This window comes from Cyanistes caeruleus, chromosome 3 (assembly GCF_971803275.1).
Source record: "Cyanistes caeruleus chromosome 3, bCyaCae1.hap1.1, whole genome shotgun sequence".
NCBI classification, from domain to species: Eukaryota; Metazoa; Chordata; class Aves; order Passeriformes; family Paridae; genus Cyanistes; species Cyanistes caeruleus.
This window is the reverse complement of record NC_141703.1, coordinates 85,279,567-85,305,397: the sequence shown is the minus strand read 5'-3', so window position 1 is coordinate 85,305,397 and position 25,831 is coordinate 85,279,567. Positions and strand designations below refer to the sequence as shown.

The 25,831-nt window shown below is 44.7% G+C and overlaps 1 protein-coding gene across 8 annotated transcripts in view; it reads right to left on the bottom strand.

Moving 5' to 3' along the window:
• Positions 1-25,831, bottom strand: part of GDPD4 (glycerophosphodiester phosphodiesterase domain containing 4) — a 36,816-nt gene that overhangs the window by 5,372 nt on the left and 5,613 nt on the right. The window contains exons 1-12 of one of the 8 annotated variants that reach the window (XM_023922113.2): positions 21,465-21,771; positions 16,174-16,382; positions 15,444-15,547; positions 14,584-14,677; positions 9,605-9,664; positions 7,796-7,894; positions 6,227-6,320; positions 4,549-4,694; positions 3,976-4,058; positions 2,964-3,114; positions 2,056-2,280; positions 1,081-1,238 (exon numbers count right to left, since the gene is read on the bottom strand). In XM_023922113.2, coding sequence (XP_023777881.2) covers positions 1,081-1,238; positions 2,056-2,280; positions 2,964-3,114; positions 3,976-4,058; positions 4,549-4,694; positions 6,227-6,320; positions 7,796-7,894; positions 9,605-9,664; positions 14,584-14,677; positions 15,444-15,547; positions 16,174-16,356 — 1,397 coding nt within the window. In that variant the 5' untranslated portion in view covers positions 16,357-16,382; positions 21,465-21,771. Of the gene's footprint in view, positions 1-1,080; positions 1,239-2,055; positions 2,281-2,963; positions 3,115-3,975; positions 4,059-4,548; positions 4,695-6,226; positions 6,321-7,795; positions 7,895-9,604; positions 9,665-14,583; positions 14,678-15,443; positions 15,548-16,173; positions 16,383-20,867; positions 21,843-25,831 lie in introns of those variants that run through there. The other 7 variants (XM_023922115.2, XM_086882379.1, XM_023922125.2 and 4 more) reach the window with 7 other exon arrangements.

Below are 25,831 nucleotides of genomic sequence, written 5' to 3'. Positions count from 1 at the left end.
CTTTCCTGTACTGAGATGGGCTACGAGAGAGATGGACAGAGACTTTTTAAAAGGGCACCGAGTGGCAGGACAAGAGGAAATGGCTTTAAGCTGAAGGAGGGAAGTTTAGATCGGATATTAGGAAAAAATTCTTAACTTTGAGGGTAGTTGAGACACTGGCACAGATTGCTCACAGAGTTTTTGGACTCCCCATCCCTAGAAGTCTTCAAGGCCAGGCTATGGGGCTGTGAGAAATCATGTCCAGTGGGAGCTTCCCTGCCCCTGGCAGATGAACTAGATGGTGCTGAATGTCCCTTACATCTCAAACTATTCTGTGATTTTATGATTCTATGATTTCACATCCTGTGACAATTATAATTGAGAAAATATGAACATTAATCTTGTCCAAAGGATTAAAGTTTTTCCTTTCCTTTTAATTTCAACTAGACTTCAATGGTTTTGTGCATTGGAAAGAGAAAAAAATCCTATTTACAGAAGGAGAGCTGGACAGGTAATGCTGGGGGTTTTTTGGTTGTTTGTTGGGTTATTTTGCCATGTCAGAGTAGCATTTTGGGAACTCCTGCAATGAGTGTGGAGCCTTTCATCATAGAAATGACATTTTCAGTGTGTCACATGCAACAGAGTACTGATAGTGACAGGAAATTATGTCTCCAAAACACTGGCTACAAGAGGGTGACAGTCCCTCACAACAGCACTGGTGTTTGTTGGAAGAGCCATGGGAGGTTAAATAGTTGTTCATTCTCCTTGATTCAGTGGTGGTGGGACTGGAGATGGCACAAATAAAAAGAAAGAAAACAGGATACAGCTGTGTTGTTCTTACCAGGATATCCTCAGATCCTTGTCAATATGGAATTGAGGACAACCAGATTTAATTACATGTGCCACCTCTTAATGAACAGGAGGAGTGATCTGCAGTCTGTCACTCCTAAAATACATCAGGGATGGCTACTTGATCTGAACGACCTATTCTCAAAGTGTTATAGTCTCTGGAACTGGTCACTGGAGGGAGACATTGCCCCATGCATGAGGCAAATGTAGTCCAGATGCACCCCAAAGACTGTACCTGGGGCTGAAACCTACCGGATATCTTCACTGGACATGTCAGTGTAGACCAGATTGAGTTTGACGATATTGTGCTTTATTAGGTCTTCTATTGGTGCCTTTCTGCCCATCGTGTGCTGAAACCCAGGAGCAACAGATTGAACAAAGGACCTCACTCCGTTATGCAGCCACAGGACCTGCAGGTGACAAGAGGAACCAGTGAATTCTCAGCAGAAAAATTCATGCTCCTAATATGCCCCACTGATCACACAAGTAAAGATAATGTCTTGAGGGGCTTAACCCAGCCTGTCAGATGGTGTTTCACCCAATGATCAAATAATATTCAGATGCTTAGAACTTCAGAATATTCAGATGGTTAGGACTTGTAAGTCACTTTTATCAAGAAATAAGTATCCATTGTTCCTTGCTTATCCTCTGGAAATCAGTGAGTACGTTTCACACAGCCCAACAAAAGATGCAGTGCTGAAAATGAATGAAAAGCTTTAGTTTATGGAAAAGGCAACCAAAAATATTCTGTTCTACCATTCTTCCAGCATGGAAGAAAAGATCTTCAGCAGATACAGATCAGCATAACTCCCCAGACATCAGTGAGTACATAACATGATTCCCATGAGTTTAGCATTCATTCACTGCCAGGGTGAGGAAGGCAATAAAGATTCACAATTTATTTTAATTTAAGCCAGGATTTTTTATGCAATGTATAAAACAAGCATGGGTAGCAGGAAATAGACTGACAATTATATTTATAAAGGGGTGCTGTTTAAGGGCTAAGGCATCAGCTGTATATAGACTGCCTTTTTTCCTTTGCTGCTGAAAGATTACACCATTGTGAACCTTCTGAGGAACTAATATTAGGAATATACTCCAAATGATGCCTTTTAAATCAAGTGAAATGCTGTGGACCAATTTTATGCAGGTGAAATCATGCAGAGTATGTCCCAAAGTCCCAATGAGGAGAGCAAGAAAAAGGGATATGGAGTGAGACCACCCTACCAGATGGCGTTTAATCTTTGACTCCTTGAGGATGACATCCAGGATTTTGCGGACCCACAAGTTTCTGTAAGGATGTTTCTCTGGAGGGCGGTAGAGATCAAATATCACAAGTTTATTGTGACTGTCTGCGAGGCGCAAAAAACCACTTAGCGTGTAAATGGACTGATTCATTGCCTCTTTTTGATCTGCCTTTGACAGCGAGCCCATCCCTAAAAATGGTTTGTTCTAGAAATAGACAGGTATAAAGAAAAAAAGGAAATAAATCAGGCAGTTTGCTCTGGGAGCCAGCTGCATCTCTGAGAGGGAAACAGTTTGATGTCAGTCTTCAACAGGTGGGGATATTTTCTTTTTCTTATTTCTTCTACATAAGAAATGGGGGAAATTAATCCAGGCTGTGAGGACATTGCTTCTGGCACCTTAATTGCATAGTTCAAAGCTATCTCTGCTGTGCTTCTCTGTCCCACCTTGTTAGTTCTGAGTGTTATAAATAGCACATTGCACAAGTAGTTCTTTTGTCCTTCCCGCAGCCCATGAGCTCTGCTGCTGCCATGATAAGGTGATACAAGAACACCCACCAGCCAATTGTTACAGGTCTTCTTAATCTGAAGGCAGACTGAACAAAGTAGAGACCCAAACTGAAGGATTTACACTGACTTATTTGAGTTTCGACTCAACTAGCAGTTCCTTTGCTAACACTGATGATGTTAATTAATATAGACAGTTTGTGTCTCTTTTACATCTAGTTGGTGATAGTCATGAAATCACAGAAAAGCTTGGATTGGAAGAGACCTTTAAAGCTCATTTAGTCCATGCCCCCTGCAATAAACAGGGATGTGTCCTACTGGATCAGGTTGCCTAGAGTCCAGTCCAACTGACCTTGAATGCTTCTAGCCCTTTATGATGCTTACCTTAAGGAACCACGTTCCAGCATTCAATTTCTGCAGGGCATCCCAGGAGAATGACGAAGCAGCTTTATCAGTGTCATTAGGGTAGACTTCTTGGATATTAGTTGTCCTTCTCAAGGTGTCATCATGCATGAGGAAAGGAACCCCATCATAGCTGCCAGAGAACAAGAGTTCAGGTCACCTGGGGAGCAGGTTCATTCACAGGATGAACAGAATCAAGCCAGAGCCACAGTAAATGCAGAAGTACAGCCTTCCTTAGTGCAGAGAGTGCAATATGGACGAACGCTGAGGCTCAAGACACCAGGTTATTTCCAGCTTAAATACTTCTAGAGGATCTCACAGAAGTCATGCTTCTCTGTGCCCCAGTTTCCCTAAGGGCAATGTGAAGGAGATGACCTTTTTGCCTGCCAGCTCCCTCAAAAATTATTAGTAACTTATTGTTGGAATCTCTTTTTGCTGACATCAAAGTTTTTCTGTGGTTTCCAGAGAACTGAATTCTGAATGGATAGTGATGGAAACACAAAATTTTCTTTTATAGAAATGTCTAGTTTAGTAGAAAATCTAAATGTTAGTGTTTTTCTTATTCAATGCCTGGAAACAGCTCATCCTGCACAGAATGTTAGAATGTTAGCATTTCACAGCAACGGGTTCACCAAAGGCAATTAAAGATTTAATAATTAGGGAAATGTCACAAATCCGAACACAATTTTCTGTTGGTTTGTAGACTGATATAACCCTCACTGTGACCTGGAAGTCAGACTAGAGTAGGGACTTGTTTTTATACTCTGCCAAGCATTTAAAACACACTGTAGAAATAACGATTGTTAAATCAATAGCTGCAGCTTATTGACTTGCCTGACAGCAACCATGCCCTACAGCCCCTGACATCACATGACAGGGGAGGGACCCTGTCCCAGCCATCAGTAAAACCCAGTGGCCTGGAGCTGCATGTCTCCAAAGACAGCTCTTAGAAGAAGCAGCACATATTCTGTGAGATGTGATGTTTTGCCCTCACCTTATTGCGACATCTGTTTCAAGACCATCCCCACCATGCTCAATCGTCTTCAGAAATGACATCTCAGTGTTTTCTGGCGCCAGCTGAACAAAAAGGCACATGAGCAGATAATTTTCAAACACACTCTGGAGGACTCTGCAAACACTTTCTGCCTCTTTGTAGCATCTGTTTTTTATTAAGGGAGCATCATTATATTGTTAAAGCCTATTGTTTTTTTTCTTCCACTTTAGCCAAACCCATCGTGTAGAAGAATAACAGAATCATAGAATGGTTTGGGTTGGAAGGGACCTTTAAGATCACCCTGTTCCAATCACCCTGTCAGGGCAGAGACATCCTTCACTAGTCCAGGTTACTCGGGGCCCCTTTCAGCCTGGTCTTGTCCCTCAGGAACAGTGTTTTCCTTGTAAGCAAACCCATGCAGCGATGCCTTTGGCAAGCAGTCCCAATGACTAGAAATGTCTCCCACCCCACACTGATTTCATGGGGGAAAAACAAAGAAACAACAGAAGACAATGATGAAAGTAGCAACACACAGGATGAAGAAATTACGTAAAATAACCTCTTCAGACCTACCATTGGTGCTCCACGGTGTCCAATGAGGGCTGGCTTTGGTCCAAGTGTTCCCATCTCTCTGATGCAAGGAGAATACATCCCCAGAGGTATCAAGAAAAGAAAGAGAAGGATAGCCAGGTATGGACCAACAATTATCACCTGAGTAACTGAAAGAATTTGAAGGAGGAAGGCTAGAGTTAATCCACATCGTAACATATGAGTCTGCCTTGCCACTTTTAATATAGTCCTCCAGCTAAGTAGCTTTCTGGTTTTGTCCCATCCCTTTTTCCTTTCCTTCTCCTAATTTTCACTTTCTCTCCAAATAATGCAACCCAGGAAAACATATTGGTCAAGGCAAGGATGCAAGCTGTCTAAGTCAGGACTGCAGGTTTTATGCTTTAATTACATCTCACTATTCATGACAGCAAGATATGGCTTTATTTCTTTTTTTGTTTAAACATGGTGCAATGAAATCCATATGTAGAAAAACAATCCTTAACAGCAGGATGCTAACTTTTTCTTACTCAGATGAGAACAAGCACTATTTTCAAGTTTAATTCACAATGAAGAAGAGGAGGTACCTCTCCTTCAACTATGTTGCATCTCTTTACTTGGAATACTTCCCTGGTTCATTCGGATAGTTGCTAGTGACCTTCAGTGTGACCTAGATAATTCTACAGACCCTGAGAGCATGAATATTGTACCTACAAACTTGCCAAGTCATTATCTATGGTCTTCTCTGGAGTCTGTTGACACATTGCCCAAGAGCCCCCAGAGTGCTTCTCCTCAGGGACCAAAACAGTTCTTCTGAGAAATGAGCACCTGTGCACCACCACCTCTTTCCTGAGTGGGTACCACCATCCCCCTGTGCCAGTGGCTTGGAAGGAATTTGGGCTTACGCTAAAATGATGATGTACTAAGCTAGGAGTACCTCAAGCATGGTGGTATATAGCCTAGGGTCCCTGTGTATTCTCCCTCAACCTCACCAGCTGCAGTTCAATAAGAAAAGCCTTGGACAGGGAAACAAAATGCTTTCACCAGTCCATTTTGTCTGTGATTTTTATTTCAAACCAGTATCTGAAGATGGCTGTCAGGAAGGTAATTTTGGCTCTAGACAATAAGAGAAGAACAGACACTCCCAGCCAGGTTTTTCTGCAGTTGTTCCTGGCATCTGGCTTTATCCTTATGACATTTGGTCATTCTTCCAAGTAGTAGGCAGAAACTTCCCGTGAGATAACACTAGGAACTAATCAAAAAGATCTTTTCCCTAACTCAGCTGATCTCTCCTGAGATGTGGTTTGTCTGACTGGACTGGAGATCCCTTCTGTACACAGAAAGCAAAAATCACCCAAGGATACTGCCACTGGCTGCTTTCTCCTGCAGAGGGCTAAACAAATTTTCACTCATGACTCAGAACATGGGTGCTTCTGCTCTGTCTCCTCTGTCTCAATGCCCACCACTGCCTCAGGATAGGGCAAAAGAGTGCAAGGTAACATGCAAACCAGTGACACACTGGTTCAGCAACAGGGCAGTGCACAGCCCAAGCCCCAGGCCTACTAATTTCCCTGGGAGATGCAGAATTTTAAAGTCTTCTCCAGCTGGAGCGCAAGTGTGGGTGGAAAGGGCTCCTGCATGCTTCTTTTCCCATGCTCGTGTATATCTTTTATCATACAGGAAGCAGGAACCAGAGCTGCCGTACCTTTCTTATCTGCTCTGATGGCATGAAGAGCCACAGGCCAGGCAAGAAGGACCATGATGGCAATTGCCCCTATGTGGAGATAAGGAGCTGTGACCTGTCAAAGAGAAGAAAAGGATTTTAGTCAAAGATGAACTGTGGAGACAGATGGAAACAATCCCCATCAGAGCTACAGCCTTTACACCTGGATGGGCTCCTGAACTAGAAACCAGTCCATCATCTTCTCATGCTCATCAGAGCCCTGTGGTGAATATTCCAGCTAGAACTGCCAGTTACAAAAGTATGTGCTAGGAAAAAAATACAACTCTCCAGATGCAAGCCTTTCCTATTTCTTAGTCCCGATGCTCAATTCTCTAAGCTGGAAGGGTTGAAGAAAGCAGCAGTCACAGAAGTTACTGCATGTGACACTGTCTGCCCCAGACACTTGATACCAACATCTCCTGAGCAGAACCAGGATTCAGCTGTGCAAGCAGAGGTGCCATCTGAGATGTCCAGAATACCTGAGATGGATTTGCAGGGCTAATGGACAAGACACAGTACCTACAAGAGATTCATGTCCTTTGGGAACAGCAACAGGAGGCCATCTCAAAGGGCATGGTCACCTGAAATAAACAGCACATATAGGGAACCCAAAGGCTCTTGTCTCTCCTTCTCCTCGTCCACATCCCCTGGTGTCTGTCACAGGGAGGAGAAGCCAATGGTTTCTCATGCCAGTGCATAACCCAGTGGTTAGCGAATTGTAGAACAGGAATGTGCAATTAATCACACCCTACAACACCATGTCTTCAATTCCTCTGCCAGTCCACTTGCATTGCTCTCCCAGCCTTCAAAAGCACTAAGACACGTAGGGGAGAGGAAATAGGCCCAAATAGCACAGAATCATTGAACTGTAGAGTGGTTTGGATCCTGCAAAGCAGCTGTGTAGTGAAAGGCTACTTGCCTTTTCCTTCCCTATACAAGTGTGGACCTGAATGCTCAGACAATGAACAGCACAGGACAGCTCTTGCTTCCACCTTCAGAGCTGGTGAGAGTTGAGGAGATCAGCAACCATGAACTCTGACCTCCTGCATCCAGCATTTTGTCTCACCTGACACCAGCGTTCTCCACCTGCTCCCCAAAAACTCAGTGTGCTCATGCCCTCAGGAGATTAAACTCTTCTGAGTCACAAAAGACTGAAACTTTGAGGTACCAGCAGATTTGAATGAGGGATGAGGGAGAAAGTTCTTGCCGTGGAAAACCTACCAACCTAAGGGGTGATTTACCTGTCCTGGACAGCTGAAACTTAACAGAACACCTACATTTTTGGGAAGAATAAAAAAAAAGGGTTGCAACTTTCCGTATCTTTCCAAACTGAGACGTGTTACATCACATAGCTTGAAACAAAACCTCAGGCCTTGGCTTCCTTTCCCTCAACAGGAAATGTTAAATAATAATAAAAGTTTACTCAGAGCATGGCCTGCTAACAAAAAAATATGTGGAAAACATCCACCATACGGAGTATCTTCTGCCAATTGTCACAAAATACTTCTATAAACAAGCTGCTCTTTCAAATAGACCCCCAACCCCTCTTACCTGGAATGACAGGCGTACAGTTTTCCGGTGATCTCGCCAGAGTATAGATAATGCAAAGAGTGCTGAGATAGAGAAGCCAAGGACGAGAAAAGTACCAATCTGGGGACACAAAGAAGACATAAATCAGCTTCAGCATTTCTGCATAGGGTATGCCATCCATCTAAGTCACAGCTAATTTAAGCAGCTTGAAAAGTTTTTTCAGATGCATGAGATGGACTGTGCCAGGTCAGAGAGAGAGAGATACAATCAGACTAAAACCAAATCCATAGTTCTATCAGTATGGCAGGACTGATTTCAGGAGCTGGGTACTCAACTAAGTTCTCAGGATTCTCTCTGTAATCAGTGGAGAAAAGAGGAATTTCAGAGGTGATCCATTCCTGCTTGCATTATGATGGAATCTCTCTCTATTGATATAGATGGAGCTTAGGTGACCAGCTTGTATTGAATCCCTAACTTGCAGATGGAATTCATCACTTCTAAACTCAGAAGTGACAAATTCCACCCTAAAGTGGTAACAACACAGTTTCCTTGTTCTGTGAGCTGCCTTGTAACAGGCTTCAGAGAAAATAATGCCTCCCATAATAAAGAAATGAGAGTTCACTTTTTAACCAAAAAGGTGAGGCAGTGTCTCAGTCAATTCTTCACCTTCTTGTTTGATTTGGTACCAGCACTGTGGTATATCATCTTTCTGCTGACAACTAAAGGAAATTGTGCCAAGGCCCTAACCACTCTTCCGGGGATCTTCTACAGATCAATACTTTAATAACCTATTCTTAATCTCTTGCACCCAATAATGCCTCTTTTTTTTTTTCTTTTCTTTTCTTTTTCTTTTTTTTTTTAGTTTTTTTGTTTGGTTGGTTTATTTACAAATTGTTCTACAACTTTCTGGTTCTTCTGGAACCCATTTTTCAATAGTAAAGATCATTCAGCTTCCATTACTTAAATGAAGAAACACAGGATCAAGCATCTGCATGTTCAGCTCTTTCCTCCTACTGCAGCCTTTGTAATCACATTGCATCGTGTCCTAAACTGCACTGGATAGAGAAGCATTTTCAAATGTTTCACATAGACTCAAAAACTACTTAAGAGTATTCTAATACAATTTTACAACAACTCCCTGATAATTTGTTTCTGCATCTTCAAAACTCCAAAACACATTTCCCAAACCATAGAATAGAGTTAAGAACTATAGAACAGTTTGGGTTGAAAGGGACTTTAAAGGTCATGGGTGCCACACACTGGATGAAGTTGCTCAGGGCCCCATCCAGCCTGGCCTTGGCCACTCCCAGGGAACCATCCAAAGACCAAAAAGCATAAAGCACCAGGATGCCTTGGAAAAGCCATATTTCTCTCCTGCAGAGCGAGCAGACACTTTTTTCAGTGTTTCTGGGGTCTGCTCCAGAAAATCATGCAGTGCTTCTCATGAAAACTTTGCTTTTGACTTCATGTTACCATATGTAGATGTGTCAAATATAGACATCTTCACCTGAATGAGTCACTGCAGGCACCTTTCAGAGTCATTGGAGAAAAAAGGTTCTTTGAGTGTGATTCATCTCATCTGAATTTAGAGGCCCATGACCAGCTGGATGAACTGCACTGAAGAGGATTCATTTCCCTCCACTGAGTGCAAAAGGAGTTTGAGTGATCAGCTCAGGTGGAAATATCATTTTCATGGGTATCTCAATCTCGTAAGATTAATCTCTTCCCTCTCTTCCTGCTCTCCCATAGTCTAAGAGGTTTCCTGTGCAAAGAAACAGCACAGACTCCATTAGAAGCATAGAGTTACCAGAAAGCCCTGGCTCTGCCTACCTTGTGACTCCAGTGCAGGTACAGCTGCTGGCCTTCTGCAAGCAAACACATCGCGAGGACCTGCGAAATCAAGAAGACATTGTATGCATTCTGGTGGAACAAGGTGATGCGTGCCAGTGAGGCACTTCTGGAATTATTTTTGCATTGGGAAGTTACTTTACACTAGGTCTTGAACTCCAACAAGCCAAGAATGAAGTAAGTCAGTCCACAGCTCTCATGCAGAGCTTCTTCACATAATTCTATACCTAAGTAACCAGTGAGTCTGGAGATGAATTTCACCCGAAAAAGAGGCTTTGCTGCTGTGAAAATGCACAGATCTATGCTCAGGAGTCTAAATGCCAGGAGAAACTTCCTAACTAGGGTAAAGGATCATTTTGGGATCAGTATCATCAGGTATCAGGGCTTAGAGAAAAGTATCTGTTAGTAGACTTCAGTGCTCCACTGAGGAGGATCATTTATGATGCAAATCCATCCAGACTGTAGGATAATGGGATTGTATGAAAACAAGATATACAGATTTGGGGGAAGAAGATCTTCTTTTCTGCAACTCAACAGCAAGTGAAAGTAAGTTTCCTATCCATCTACAAACACACTCTCTTTCTAGGATCATGCTGATTTGAAGTAAGATATAAGGCCAAGTTGGGTAGGGCTTTGAGCAACATGGTCTAGTGGTAGACATTCCTGCCCATGACAGAGGGGTGGGAATTAGATAACCTTGAAGGTCCCTTCCAACACAAACCATTTTATGGTTCTATGATTCAGCAGTGAATACAAGTGCTTCCTGACATGTTGAATTCCTTTAATGGAGTAAATGCACCCAGTATGACATGATGAGTAACATGTGAGCCAGTTGTGAGAGAACTGAAGTACTTCTAAAGAGCTTAAATCAGATCCATCTAAATAATCTATTTCAGGGTGAAAAAATGAGAGCAAAAAGCCACTCTAGTCTTTTGCTGCAAGTGATGTTATGCAAAGACTTGGTCTTTGTGTACGGTAAAGCCAAGCATTTAGAACATTCTGAGCCAGAAGGATCCACAAGGAACATCAAAGTCCACCTTCTTGCCCTGTGCAAAATCACACCAAGAATCATACCTTGTTCCTGAAAGCATAGTCCAAATACTTCTTGAACTCATGGCACTCAGACAGAGTTGGTCCTGTGACTACTTCCCTGGGGAGCCTGTTTCAGTGCCCAACTATCCTCTGGGAGAAAAATCTTCTCCCAGTTTCTAACCTAGATCTTCACTAATACAGTTTTATTCCCTTGTGTCTTCTCACTGGTCTGTCTACTCCAAATTGCTTCCACATACTTTCTGGAATTGTCTAGCATAAGTACAGAGGCATGAGGGCTTAGGTGACCAGTATGTTTCTGACTAATACAGCCAAGGTTAAAGTTTCCTCTTGCCAATCCCATCATCTCCCAGAATCTTACAACCTCCAACTCTTGCATTCTTATATTATTTTAAATGAGGTGTGGAAGTGTATCCCCTCCACCAAAGGTGATTGCAAAGTGGTGATTAAGGGATGCTTCCCAGTGGCAAGAGAAATGGATTCACTGCAATGAGAATTTCATTTCTGTCTCCCTCTTTCTGAATGGCTGCATTGACCACGAGGTTATGCTGCAAAGGGTGGACAGCAGACACATAACTCCACTCTACTTCAGCATGGAAACAACCTTGTAATCATCTCAATACTACCTGGTGAGCTGTGGGCAGGCTCTGAACCTACACTACAAGGACATGCAGGTAGGCACTTAGACATTTGGTTCACCTGAAACATCTGCTCACTTAGATGTTCACAGCAGCTGGATTCAGATCCTTATGTTCATTCATTTTATGGCAAAAACTCGCAACTTGTCTGGTACCCCAGTCTCTTAGGGACGGAATTTTGAGGTCACATTTTGGATTTCAGTGTCAATGTACTATTCTGAGTTCTCTCTATCTATGAATGAAGAGGCCACATAGCATCTGAACCTCTTTACTTTGTACAGTCACAACCCTTAGAAAAAACATGGTTGAACTGCAGAGAGGCAAATGTTGGGGTTTGAAAGACTAAACAAGAAAAGATTTTTCTTCTCCACTGAGCATAAACAGTTCTGTAATTAGACCCCTCAGTTTAACCTTTTAGCCCTAATAGGGATGAGAAAATTGTCTTGGGGAGTGATTGAACAACCGAATTAATTGAAATTGATTGTGTGAAAAAATGACAATGATGCATGTGGATGGAGAGCATGGTTGTCAGAAAGCTAGTGCTTTCTTGTGCAGCATTTCCTTCAGCCACTTGTGGCTGGTGGGCAGAAGTCTGTATACTTCACTGGGTCACAATAAGGTCATGGAAGCATGCTTGCAGGTTCCAGCTGGGTGCCATCATTAAGAAAGAGGGTATGGTGTTCACAAGCAAAACCAGACCAGCCACCGGCTGATATAAAATCTTTCTGGTCCAACAAGGGCATCAGAGTGTTCAGTTTTCTGATGTGATGGGCTGCTCATGCAAAACACCACCAGAAAACATCAGCTAGGTGAAGGTGCTCTCCATCCAACACTGTTCAACCAGAACTTGGGATGTAATTCATCATGGCAGAAACCTATTTGGCCATCAGTTGTCTGAAATGTATCAGAGCAACCCACCTATTGTATAATGCCCACACTGAATGTCTTATTTAGATGTGGAAGGGCTGAGTTACTCTTACCAGCCCGTGAGGTTCCCAGTGTTTTGCTGGGTGGTCCATCAAAGCTTTCCATGAAAGGGAAGCTCTGTAAACAGTGGTGGAGGGGCAGATTCATAGTCCTCCTCTGAAAGAGCCCTGCTAGGGTGAGCTTTGCCCAGCCATGGTTGCTACAACACCCTTCATGTTTTGAGATTGCAGGAGTGTAAGTGGTGGCTGTGATAACTTTCCTTGCTCCCCTTTCCCTCAAGACCTAGTAACATTTAAGTAGCAGTCTCATGCCCCCAGCACCCACTGTTCAGCATGGATGCATGCAGTAGCCTTGCTGCAAAGGACATGGTGGCATGGTGATGCAATCGAGCAGGACAAGTGTCCTCAGAGACACCCAGCAGCTTTGTTTGGGTCACTTAACAGCTTCATAAAAGCAAGAAGCAAATGGACCTTCACTGCAGGGACCGTTCCCAGAGCAGAGGAACCTCTGGAGTGTTTCTCCTGTTGTCTGACACCATCCAGATTACTTGCATTCTTTCAGGTTTATCCATGCTCACCCTTTTGGGGAAGGTAAATGTTGTTAGCCTCATTAGACAGAACTGAGAGGCTTGAGAGGAAGATGTAGCTACATAATAAAGAGTGAGACCAGGGCTGAACTAAACCAGGTAGGACGCCAATTCCACATCATATCTTCCATCTTCCTTTCTGGCTTTACTCTGCCCATCACCTGCCCTGATAGCTTGCAGTCACCATGTTCATGGTGACAAAAACCTGAAAATGCTCTAAGAAAGTCCACTGCTTAGGCACTGACTGACACTTGGATCCAGGCAGAGCATGACCGAGCTGACACATCAACCCCAGGGGTCTTCAGGCTCCTTAAGCCCAGGAAATCCTGGTTTCTGTCATGGGCAATGGTGAGTTAGTCTGATCCTGAGGCTGACTCCAGATCCACAGCCTGCTGAGGCACCATCTCAGATGTATCCATGTCATATGGACAAAGCTCTGAGTTGCCCAGAGTAGTACTGTAACCACCAAACTACCCACACCACTCTAGAGCCCCTGAGAAAGCCAGGTAGGCTTTGCTGAATAATAGTCCATGAGCCCTAGAGCCACCATGGTGTCACAAAATCCTTGTAATTAATTATTTTTGTTTGTTCCTTTCAGAGCTCAGTCAGTCCATATCTCTTATGATGCTCTTGATCGCTGTGGGCATGAACAAGCGCCTGTCCTATTTACCACTTTGGGGTTTTTACCACTAGTAATGGAATAAAAGTACTGTTTACTTGTACTACATCAGGAAAAAAGGATCCCAGAAACCAATTGTGTTAGGTACTGCACGGACAGAGCCAAAAGAGGTTCCCTGTCGTGAGCAATTTACAGACTGACTGTATGATGACACATCAGGGAATGGGTAAGAACAGCAGGAATGGATGATAAAAGCTGGTTGTCTTGGTCACAGAGGTGAGACAAAGCCATAACCTCACCTTCAGCACCTGATATGTCCAAATGAAAGTCAGAGCAGACATGGGACTTATGTGGACTCCAGTGCCTGGAGTCAAAGTGAATTCTTGGCCTATAGCTCTGGATGAAGAAAGTGGAAAAACAGGTGCAAATCTGTCTTTATTTGAGAGCTTTCTTATGAGGGAAAGATCAGAGAAGAAGAATGAGTAAGTAAAATTTTTAGGAAAATTTTGGGGTTGGTATGTTTCCCTAGCTACAGCAGACACCATGTTAAAAAATTTCACAGGATTTAGAAAAGGGAAGGAACCTCTTTCAGCATAAACTTCAGCAGCACTTTGTGACCACACCTATAGCTTCTACCTGGGAAAAATCCTCCTGCAAAGCAGAGTGAGTCAAGTGATAAAGTTCTGTTCTCCTTCCTCTAGTAAACCATTTTATCCAGGATTAGAAGAATAACTCAGCTGTGGTGAGGTATCACCACTGCTACATGACTCAGAGCCCCGTATTTCCCTGCTGCCAAAGCAACAATTTTTAGTTCCCCCTAAATCTAAATCCAGGCACTGCTGAGTCAGCTTTCCATGGGTTCAAGGAGGAATTGTACACATTTATCAAAGGGAAGTCATTGAAAGAAATCACAGAAACAACATCTGGCTCAGAGACCCCTGAGCTCAAACTGGTCATTTGCAGGTGGATGCGGGGGGAAAGTACTGTAAACACTCATTGTGCTCCAGATCATCTCCCAACTTTCACTGTCTAAGGATCATATGGAGGACTAGACTGAGCTTTGGTCTGACACATAAAGCCACCCCTATGTTTACCTTTCAGGGCTACAAACCAAGGTCAGCTTACAAGGAGCATTGCTTACCAGTAACAGTGAGATGTATGCGAACAAGACTGCAGCCACAATCAGGATAACAAGAGACCAGAGAAACCAGAAGCCCAGGTTCCCATAGTTATACCTAAAAATAAACCAATAAAATACCGTAAGAATGCTTTTGGTTAGCACATGGACTAGAGAGGACCAACAGCCCTGCTCCTTGAAATTCTGAAATTTTCTAAGCAATAAAACAAAGGAAGGGGGAGGAATAGCCTATGCTGTAACATGCAAAAGTGATTAAGAGCCTCCTTCCCAAAGTCCCTGATTGCATTAACCATCAGACTAAAACATATTATTATATTTTTCCTTCCCATAATATTTCAGCAGCTTTAATTTAATTTTAGAGGCTAGATTTGCATAACTGTTGCCTACATACTACAGAAGGAAAAGATGTGCATAAATCCCTGACAATTTTTTTTTACTTTTGAATCTGGGAACATGGAATTCTCTTTTAGTGAGATAGTTGGTGCAATGCCTCTGATTCCAGCCACTACATTTCTTCATGTGGAATGAAGGAGAAAGGGAAGGGGGAAAAGAAAGACTCAGAAAAGGAAAGTTATTTAGTCCCTTCCATTAACATTTTTTATGACAATGATTCTCCCCTTTCTCCTAAATTCACACTTACACCTAAAAATTGTACCCAAGCAAAGGCAGAGTCTCAGCACCTCCAGACTCACTGGACATTCAATTTGGATGCTGTAACCAAGAGTTTAAAGTGCCAAACCTTTGCTTCATGACTAAAGTGCCCTGCTGCACCACAGCTGCTCTGGAGGGTGCTCATCCCTTTCCAGTCATCCTAGTGACCTGCCAAAAGGGCAGGAAGGAGAGGAGGAAATGATGTTACTTACCAGTCAAAGCTGTTGTAGTCATTTTTACCTTCACCCCATGTGTACAGAAAGACCAGAGAAAAGCAGAAAGCTGCAACGAGCAATGGGAAGAACATGCATTCCCGCTGGAGAGGGAGAGGAAGGACAAGCAGTCAGAGCTATGGCCAGCCCAGAGCAGTCAAAGCAAATGGCAGCTACTTTTAGGCTGTCCCTAAAAATATGTACTTTGGTGCTGGAATTCTAACTGAAGTAAATATGGAGAGGGATTCCCATCCCACCCTTGTAACCAGGAAAATGTCCTCAAAAGCCCACCTTCCACTACTTGTTCTCAGGCAAAACTCATGACTTCCCAAATTAATAGGAATGAGATTTTAACCACCTCACATGAGAGGAAATTGCAATGTAGAGCAGCCTTCTTTGCAATTCTTACTGTCCACTCAACCTTAATGTTACTTCTTTAATTTGATTCTATGTCTTTGAGACGTTTCACTGGCCAGCAGAGGTTGGTGCAAAGTCCACATTTATTAGCTGTGTGATGGCATAGACAAATTTAGCCTGCCACAGAAGCAGCAATTCATCAAGCATTTAGAGCAAAAACTATCAGCCTAACAGATCCCACTGGGCTCCAAATGATATTGGGCTGGGATTCCATGACATCAACCCCTTGTCTACTTAGACTGCCCTGCCCCAGTACAAAAATCCAAGTCCTCTTGTATTTCTTCTTCTCCGAGCTGATTTTGAGCTCATTTACCATGTTGCAGCAGCATTTCCCAGGCTCGGTCCTTTCGCGCTGGTACCGCTTCCACCGGCAGCTGTAGAAACCAGCCAGACACGAGATGAAGGGCTGGTGCTCGTACCTCTGCAGCAAGCGCCGACGCACCACCTTCAGCTTCCCAAACCTGAGCCTCTTGAGGCTGGTGGGACTGGCCTCCATCTGAGTGGCTTTATCTCATCTTCCCCCTAAAACAAGAATGCAAGTTTTATGGGGAGACTGTTGGGTAAGCTTTCCGTATTTGAAAAAGGAGAGAAAGTTTTCCCAAGCAGATGCTGAGACCAGCACAAAGTGATGCTGAGGACATCCCATCTAATTTTATATACTAAAGTGAGATGGCCAGCTGAGAAAGTTGGTCACTGCAAATCCTCTTAGCAGTCAGTGGTGCTCCTGGTTGTAACTTAGGCAGTCTGAATCACCTTTGACGCTACCTCTGCCTCCTTTTGGCTATACAGGGAGTTCTGAGAAATTAATTCATTAAGCACATTTCAAATTATGTCATATGAACCTGAATCTAGGATTAGCTATGGGAATTATTTAGCAACACTGTGACCTATTTGAAACATGCTATCAGTTTAACTAGCTCATGTAGAAAAGGCGCTAAACCCTACCAGGTACACAGCTCTCTTATCCTAGCAAAACTGCAGCACTGCAGAGACTGATCTCTTAAGAAATAATTATTACCTGGCTGAAACAACCTTACTTGAAGCAGATTTTCAGGTGTAGAAAGACCAGCCACAAAGATGTATATGTGGGAGATCTATTCATAATTATAATTAAAAACAAAGAACTTGGTGGTAAATTTCAACCAGTGTGGTTACAATAAAGCAAATAGCACAGGGACTAGTGCTAGCTGAAGGGTGGTTCACCCAGCAGGGCACTACCAAGACTTCAAGGAAAGATTTAGGAAAACAGTTTTGTGTGGGCATGTAAAGAAACCCCATTATACAGCTCTTTTTTGGAGCTGAGTAAGTCAGAGATATTTTTCTGTTATGTTAAAAGTGCCATCACACCCTTGAGTCCACATCAACCATGTTCAGATCCTGGAATATCTGCTGCAAAATCCCACCATAGGACTCAAGATTTCCCTGATTTTCTTAGATGTAATAACAATAATTTAAGAGGCAGAATAAACAGTTTGCTGCACTATACACATGGATGAAATGCACATATAAAGGGTTTGTGTTTGGAAAGAACTCAGATCCCAGTGTGACTGTGGATAAAATCTGTGCATAAATCCCTGCAGACTGACACATCCAAATAACTAACCAGTTTGCAGAAAGCACAAATAAATCACAGACATCAGATGCAAGTTGAAACAGAAAAGACACTCCCTTCATAACCTCTCCAAATGCCACAGCCTATTGGCAGATGGAGTGCAAGAGGATGGAAAGGAAGCAACAGAGGGGTTCAGTTTGGACCAATACTAATTATGCAGTGCTAAGAATGTTATGCCCTGAATGCCTTCCTGAGACAGATGTGCCTATCCACCCAGGACAGTCATAGGGAACCACACACACTTGGATGTGTGGGGTCACACACACTTGTGGTGAGGTCAAGCCATCCCCAGAAGCTCAGCAGCACCAGATCCTGGCACCAGAGAGTCACCCTTAGTTAAAAATTTATGCCAATCTCATGTAGCAAGATGGTGATTCTGCTCTAGAATTCCCAGAGCACAGCTGGGGGGATGTGGCACAGATGACAGCTGATCCAGCTGGTTTCATCAACTGGCCTAAAGTACACCTGGCATAAACCCAGAAATTACCAAGTTACAACAGCTTCTGAATATATTTGAACCTTCAGAGTTCTTACCAGAAGGTTGCCACACGCTATGGGACTGCAATATTTGTTACCTTCTACAAGGATCCCCAAGATATGAGTCCATGTATCACCAAAGCACAGTGTCCATTCTTGCTCAGCCCTTCTCCTTCAGCAACAGGAATTCAGGACACTAGACCAAAGCCATTAGTTTTGTTGTCAAAGGGCCATGAGGTTTCTTCTCACATTCCCAGGTGTGGGTACAAGGCTCACACATCAATATTTGTCTTTGAGCACACAGGATTTGACAGGAAAACAGATTATGGAGGCTGAAACACTGTCACATCATCTGTCTGGCTACAGCAGCATGCCAGGTGTTTAACTAGGTGTTAGTTTACCCATCATGAAATTGTCAGTGATGGAAATCCCACCATCTCTCAGGACAGGCTGAACAAGCCCTAACTCGCTTTATAATTAAAACTTGGGTTCGTTTTTTTTTCCCCAGTGTCTTGTCCCCTGTATTACAGTTAAGGACATTACTTCATGTCTTGTTTATTGTGGATATAGTGAACAGCTTAAACTCTTCCTCTGTTAGGTACTACAAGTATTTGCATATAGAGGTCTCCTCTAAAACCTTCTCTGGCCTCACCCATCCCAGTTTTCTAATCTTTCCTTGTAGTTCATATTTCCTTCTCCTCAGAGTATCCTTGTTTGGAGTGCACAGTCACTTGCTATTTGGGATTTCTGTGGCATTTCCCATGGGTTTTGGCACACAACAGCCACAGTCTGTCCAGGTTCCACCTGTTCACCCATAGCACAGGCTACTTGATACCTGCAGCATCCAGTTTCTCTCATGTATCAAACATCATCTGGCCTTGAGCTTCTGCATGCTTAAATAATTCACCCTGAACTCACCCCCATCAGAAAGGGAAAGGTGTTTTCAGCTTCATCACACAATGACAGAATTGTTTGGATTGGAAGGAATCTTAAAGATCATTCCACTATCCCAGGTTGCTCAGAGTCCCATCCAATCTGCCCCTGAACACTTCCAGGGATGTGGCATCCAAAACTTCTCTGGGCAATATCAGAGCTTCATCTATGCATCAGAGTACCTATGACACCACTATAATTAAAAATTTCATGACCTCCTGCCTTAGTCTTTCCAATCAAGTCACCTCTCCAAGCCCATGGGTTATTGGGAAAGGGACACTTCATTGCAGAGGAGGCTGGGGAATGAGGGAAAGACAAACACAACCTGCTGTCCACAACCCCCTCCACCAGCCTCTGTTTCTCACAGGAACATCAGGCTGGCCAAAAAAGAGCAAAATGCCTTTCTCTCTGGCATCCCCTGAATTCCCATTGACCCAGCTGTCCAAGCAGTATCACTATGGCAATAACACCTTTCAGTATCAAGAGACTCAAAATTCCTAATTTGTCCCCTGCTTTGGGCTCTAGCTTCTGCCGGCATCCATCTGTCCCTCTTTTCCTATCCTCTCCCTTTTTTCTTTCCAGAGACCTTTTCCCTCCTCTCCCAGCCCCCAACAGACAAAGCTGTCTGATTCAGCTGCTCCTTTGAAGCCAGCAAAAGGCCAAAGAATCCTAAATGGCAGTAAACTTGGACTGAAATTTTATTTTGTCAAGTACAGAGGACAGATGTTCTCTAGTCTATCTCCACTCAAGTAGATGGGAGACCCTATTTCACCTTCCAATACCTAAAGAGGTTACTATTCAGCTGGAGTGGAGCTTTTGACAAGGGCATGGAGTAACACATCAAGAGGAAACGGCTTCAGACTGAGAGGTAGGTCAAGATTAGATCATAGGAAGAAATAGCGGTGAGCTCTTGTGCAAAAGCAGAAACCATCCTGACAATTCCCAGACCACGATTTGATCCAAGGCTTCTGCTCCCTCTGGGCATACAGGGCTCACCCAGCAAATGGGAGCCTTTGAGCAGCTCTGCCCCACAGCTTCAGGGACTGCTGGGTCTCTGCTGAGCAATGAAGCACAAGGCATGCTCAAGGCACTAGACAAAAGGTGATGCTTGCGTGGAGATGCAAAGGAAATAATTGACAGGGAGAGGGAAGCCCAAGGACAACTAACCCAATCTGAGGCTGCTTCACTCTTAAGGCAGCAACTCCTAAGAAGAGCCTATCTCCCTCTACAGCTCCCCAGGATTCATGTATTGCTGTGCATTTACACTGGGCTGCTGCTGGAAACAGTCCAGTGGCAACTCCAAGTCCAGGAAAAATCCTGGACCTAGATGTGCCAGGTCCCACGTGAGAATGAAGAAAACAAAGACAGACACAAGGACAATCAGAAGGGTGCTTCTCAGCTAAAATGTACTCATATCTCCAGGCACTCCACTGTTCTCTTTATATGTGTCCTTCCAAACAGGCATCACTCTTCCCCTTTTACCTCTGCATATTTCCATTTCTGCCCTCAGGTTCATCTCCATGTTCTCAAGTAATTGTGTTCCATTTAACACATGCTCCCTCTTTACCACTCAGCCACCCTTCAGGTTCTCCATGACCCTCCATCCCTTGGCTTCATCCTTCATAGTTTCATCCGTGGTAACCAATTACCAGTCTGCTGCCACAGCTGGGACAAGGCAACTTGAAGCCATAAAAACATTATAACTCCCAAGGTCTGGCAGAATCTGCAGCACCTCATACCTCATCAAACACTGATATAATTGAATTCACAAGCATCTGATCCTAAGAAAGATAATATCCCAGTAACTGGGCCCAACAAGCACCTAAGGAGCAAACAACACTGAAACAAATGGCAGATGCAGAAGCCAAAAAAACAGTTCAGTCCTTGGCAGGACTTAGCAAAAGGCTTCACAGTCCTTGCATCTAGATTTGAAGCACAGTTCTCTTAAAATTCAGAGATCGTCTGCAATTCCTGCCCATCTTTACCAAGAAAAGTTAAATGGATAGAGAAGGGAAACAGCAAACTTGCATCCATTCACTGGGAAAGCCATGGGAGCAAAGAGCAAGCAGGTAAACACACATCAGTAGGATGGCAAAGTTTAGGACTTGTTAACAAGTGAGGCATGAAAGCAGTAACATATGTTTTTTCTGCTCCATACACCCCCAGGGACTTCAGGTTTTTCCTTGGCAAACAGAGACTTTGCTCGCAGATAAGAGTCCCCATAATCGCAGGCAGTCAGACAGGGCTGCTGCTTTCCCACTGCTTGGCAGAGAGTGAGGAAAAGCATGGGAAATAGCCTGGGGGCATGAGAGAGACAAGAGAAGGAGAGAAAAATCAGGAAACATATTCAGCCACACAGCCTGAACGCTGAAAGCACTGAAAAGAGGAAGCTGCTTGAGAGGCCAGCGCACAAGCAAGGATTAAAAACGTGTGTGTGTTTGGGTGCTGGGGCTGGAGCATTCACCTTCCAAGGGGCAAAGGTACGGCAGCCAAATCTGCCATTGCCCTATAGCTTTTTCCTTTGGGGCCTCTTGAGCATTTCTTTCCTTTCCCCTGCATCGAGGTTATCTCCCACACCGTACCTAACAGCGCAGGGCTGTGCAAGGCAGGGTCGGCCTGGGGGTGAGGGTCAGGCCAGGCTGTCCAAGGGGAAACAGGCGAGCGACAAGCAGCGAGCAGCCCGGAGCCCCCGCAGCAGCTGGAGCTGACGGCGGCGGAGCGGGAGAGGAGCGGGAGGAGAGGAGCAGGAGAGGAGCGGGAGGAGAGGAGCGGGAGGAGAGGAGCGGGCGGGGCCCGGAGCACCGCGGCGGTTTCAAACCGGCCCGGGCAGCGCGAGCGGCGAACGGGGAGCGGCGCGGGGCTGGCACGGGGAGTGAGCGGGGAGTGAGCGGGGAGTGAGCGGGGAGTGAGCGCGGGTTCTCTCGCAGGCAGCGATTGTCCCAGTGGTTGTCCCAGTGGTTGTCCCAGTGGCTGTCCCAGTGGTTGTCCCAGTGGTTGTCCCAGTGGTTGTCCCAGTGGCTGTCCCAGTGGCTGTCCCAGTGGCTGTCCCAGTGGTTGTCCCAGTGGCTGTCCCAGTGGTTGTCCCAGTGGTTGTCCCAGTGGCTGTCCCAGTGGCTGTCCCAGTGGCTGGCGCAGGGAGGGCGCTGAGGCGCTCCAGCACAGGCAGCAGAGTCAGCTGCCACAGAAGCTTCGAGATGAGACGACCAAGAGGGGAGCTCACCTCTAAGTGTCTGCCGGGAGGGTGACAAGAGGATGGAGCCAGCCACAAGGACAAGAAATCGGTGCACAGGAAGCTCCACCCTAAACACGAGGAAGAACTTCTTTACTGTACAGGTGACCAAGCCCCGGAACAGGCTGCCCAGAAAGGTTGTGGTGTCTCCCATTGGAGATACTCAAGAACCACCCAATCCTGTGCGATGTGCTCTAGGGTGACCCTGCCTGAGCCATGAGGTTGGACCACATGGCCCACTGGGGTCCCTAACAGCCTGACCCATTTTGATTCCATGATTTTTTCATTCTGATTCTGAGGTTGCAGGCTCTTTCCAGATCTTACAAATACATTTTCCAGTTCACTGCAAGAAAAGAATTGGGGGGAAAAAATTACGTGGGCAACGGGAGTCATGTGAGGGTGTGGTGGTTTGGAGATGGTCATTTCCCAGCCCCTGAGCATGGCCAGCTTCTCCTAAGAATCTTGATGGTGTAGAAAGGCAGCAGGAAGGAGTGATGCCCGCTCTGCCCATCCCACTGTTTCCAAGGGCTTTGGAGAGAAAGTGAACCCCATGCCAGGACTAAGAGATTCCTTGAACCTCAGCTGAGTCTCTCCAGCATCTGCAGCTCTTTAGCCTGGAGATTCCTGCCACCACTCTTTAGGGCATCACTTCCTGGCCTTTCCCCTGGGATTTTTCCACAGCATCACACCAACAGAAGCAAAGGAATAAAACCTCCTGGCAAGCTGCTGGTTGACCATCACCATGAGATGCACACTAGCCAGAAAAAGCCAACAAAGAGCATCCCTTAAACCTGCATTTCTACCCTACAATCTGCCCAAGGCTCTTGACCACAGTCTAGGATCTCTTTTATTTGACTATCATCTGCCCTCAGTTTCTTTTCAGGAAATGAATGAGGCGTAACCCAGGAAATTAAAAAAAGATCAAATAAAATAAGGATAGTTGCAACCTCCCTGTGATGAAGAATACAATCTATATCCTCTCCCTGGCAGATGCTAATTATAATTTATCAGTACAACCTTCAGCAGTTTCTTGATAAGCCCTGGTCTGGGATCCCAGGGAGTGGTACAGCCTGGACAAACACGTGCCAGGCATGTCTTCTGCACAGCTTATCTGTTGGCTTCTGAGGTGGAAGAACACAACCATTAGCAAAAAGAGACAATAGGACTTCACATGGGAAAGAACCAACAGATGTGGATGTAGAAGGGGTTAACAAGGAATTACAGCTCCTGTGACAGCAGGGACAACACTTCTCCATTCCATTTTTCGTAGTATACCTCTAACAGGCAGTGGCTGTGGCTTCCAAAGGCATGGAGGGATTTCTACCAAGGTTCATGCCCTACCTTTTGGAACATCCCACCACATTTTGAACAGACAAATAGAAACAAGCTCACTTCAAACAAATACTGCCAAAATCCTGTATCTATTACACAGGGACTTACCCCATCACAGAGGACATCCAGCAGGAGCTGTGCTGGGAAGGTGTGCCCTGCTCAGCCATAGTTGCCTCAGTGAATACATGCTTTAAGGCAAGATCTTCTCAGACAACCAATCGATTATGTGGGGTCAATTTGAGAAGCCCTTGAGCAGCCCCCATGGCTAAGAATGAGTGATATGGGTTTGGAAACACTGCTGCAGCCCCAAATTTCTAAACATACCCCTACATGGTAAAGCAAGCCTCACTCCTAGGTGAGATCTATTCACCTTGAAACAAAACCTGGCATCAGCCATGAGAATTTAGCATACAAAAGGCATCTTAATCCCTGGTTTTATCCCACAGTGATCACCACAGGAAATAAAGCTGTTAAATTGAAACCCATTTTGGCACAAGTCACATTTTTCCTCTCCCAAAATCCTTCCCCAGGACTGTTCAGAGTCTCTATTTCTTCAAGGTACCTCTCTCAAGCGTCTCACATGATCAGAGGACTGCAGCACCTCTCCTGCGAAGACAAGCTGAGAGAGTTACTGACTTTAAACTGAAAGAGGGTAGCTTTAGATTAGATATAAAAAAGAAATTCTTCACTGTGAGGGTGGTGAGGCACTGGTACATGTTTCTCAGAGAAGCTGTGCCTGCTCCATCCCTGGAAGTGTCCAAGGCCAAGCTAGATGGAGCCCTGAGCAACCTGGTGTAGAGGAAGGTGTCCCTGCCCATGGCAGGGGGTTTGGAAGGGGATGAACTTAAGTTTCCTTTCAACCAAAAACATTTTATGATTCTATGTTTGGAGCATGTTTGTCCTCAGTGTCCAGTCCCCATGGATGGCTCATTATGCACAACCACTTGCAGAAACCTTGTTTAATCATACTTATCATCATTAGAAATCACAGCTGCTTTTCTTCATTTTCTAAGCACTTTTCAGGCTACATTAACAAATGTATGCCCAGGAAATTATTGGCCAAGTCTCAGAGCATTTACAATGGGTTTTATACAAATGCTTTCAGCTTCACGTGGAAACAAGCAAAGGGAAATCATGATGTTTGTAAAAGGGTCTCAAAGTGCTACAATAGATTTTCCCTCTCTCCTCCTAGGAGCAAAATGAGTGTTTTGAATAAAGCTGAATAGCTGCTTAAAAAAAATTAAAAAAAAAAAAAAAAAGAAAAAGAAAAAGAGGTGGAGAAAGATTTTTTACAAATGCCATGTCTTTGGCTGGACTCAGGCATAATCTGGTCCAAGTGTTCTTGGGTACATGGGCACTTTTCCAGCATTGCAGAAATGAGCATGACTGACAGGTATCTTTGGCTCTGTTGGTGCCAGACCCTTCAGCAGAGTGTTTCCTCTGTTTCTGACCCTGATCAGCCTTCATATACCCCATATATAACCCATTCTCTTGGGTTATGCAGCACCTCTGATCTCTTGGTTCCCACCCCGAAAAGACAGAGCCCTTTGGAGAAGCTGACACCCTGCCCCTTGGCAACACAGGTAAGCAGAGGCAGAAACTAGCCCCAAAAGGGATCAGGAACAGCTGCCTTCCATCTGTGATCACACAGAGACCTTCCATCCTCCAGCCAGATGCTGGTCCCAGGTGGCAGCAGCAAGGTGGTGACACCACATCTGGGTGTCACTTTGTTCACCCATAAAGGGAATCAAGAGCATATCTGAGGTTATACATCCCCAGGTGAAGCCTGAAAATGAAGATTCAACCAGTTTGGGGTGAGATGCTGCTCCCCACACTTCAGTGTGGTCAACAGGAGAAGGGAAGAGTTTTGTTCTCACTGTGCTTGTGGTCATGCAGTGTCACCAGCAGCAATTGTGTGCAGTCGTTCTCAGCTAAGCCCTGTGCAGCATGGGGGCACAGCCCCGGGCTCTGCCCCTGGGTGGCCCACAGCTTTCTAAGAAGTCACTCTCCCACCATTGAAAAGCCACTGTGGAGAGGCAAAAAGTGCTTCCACGCCTCAAAGCCTGCCTGGGCGGGAGGAGGAGGAATAAATCCCTTGGAAAAAAAAATAAAAAAAGAGCTCAGAAAGGAGGGAAATATTTCTTTGAAGATATAAATCCTACTTTGTGCATTTCAGCATGCCCTGGCTTGGGTCCCTCTCTGCTCCTGGGAATGCCTAAGCGGCTCTTTGTGCCCTACTGTTAAGGGGAGACGAGGAGATTGGGACACAGTGTGGGGGACCCTCTCCGGCCCCACAGCCCCACCAAGGGCTACACATTGCCCCAAGCATCATCTCCGGGGGAAGACTTTGTCCCTGAGCCAAGAGAGGAGAAGAAAAGAGGTTTCCAC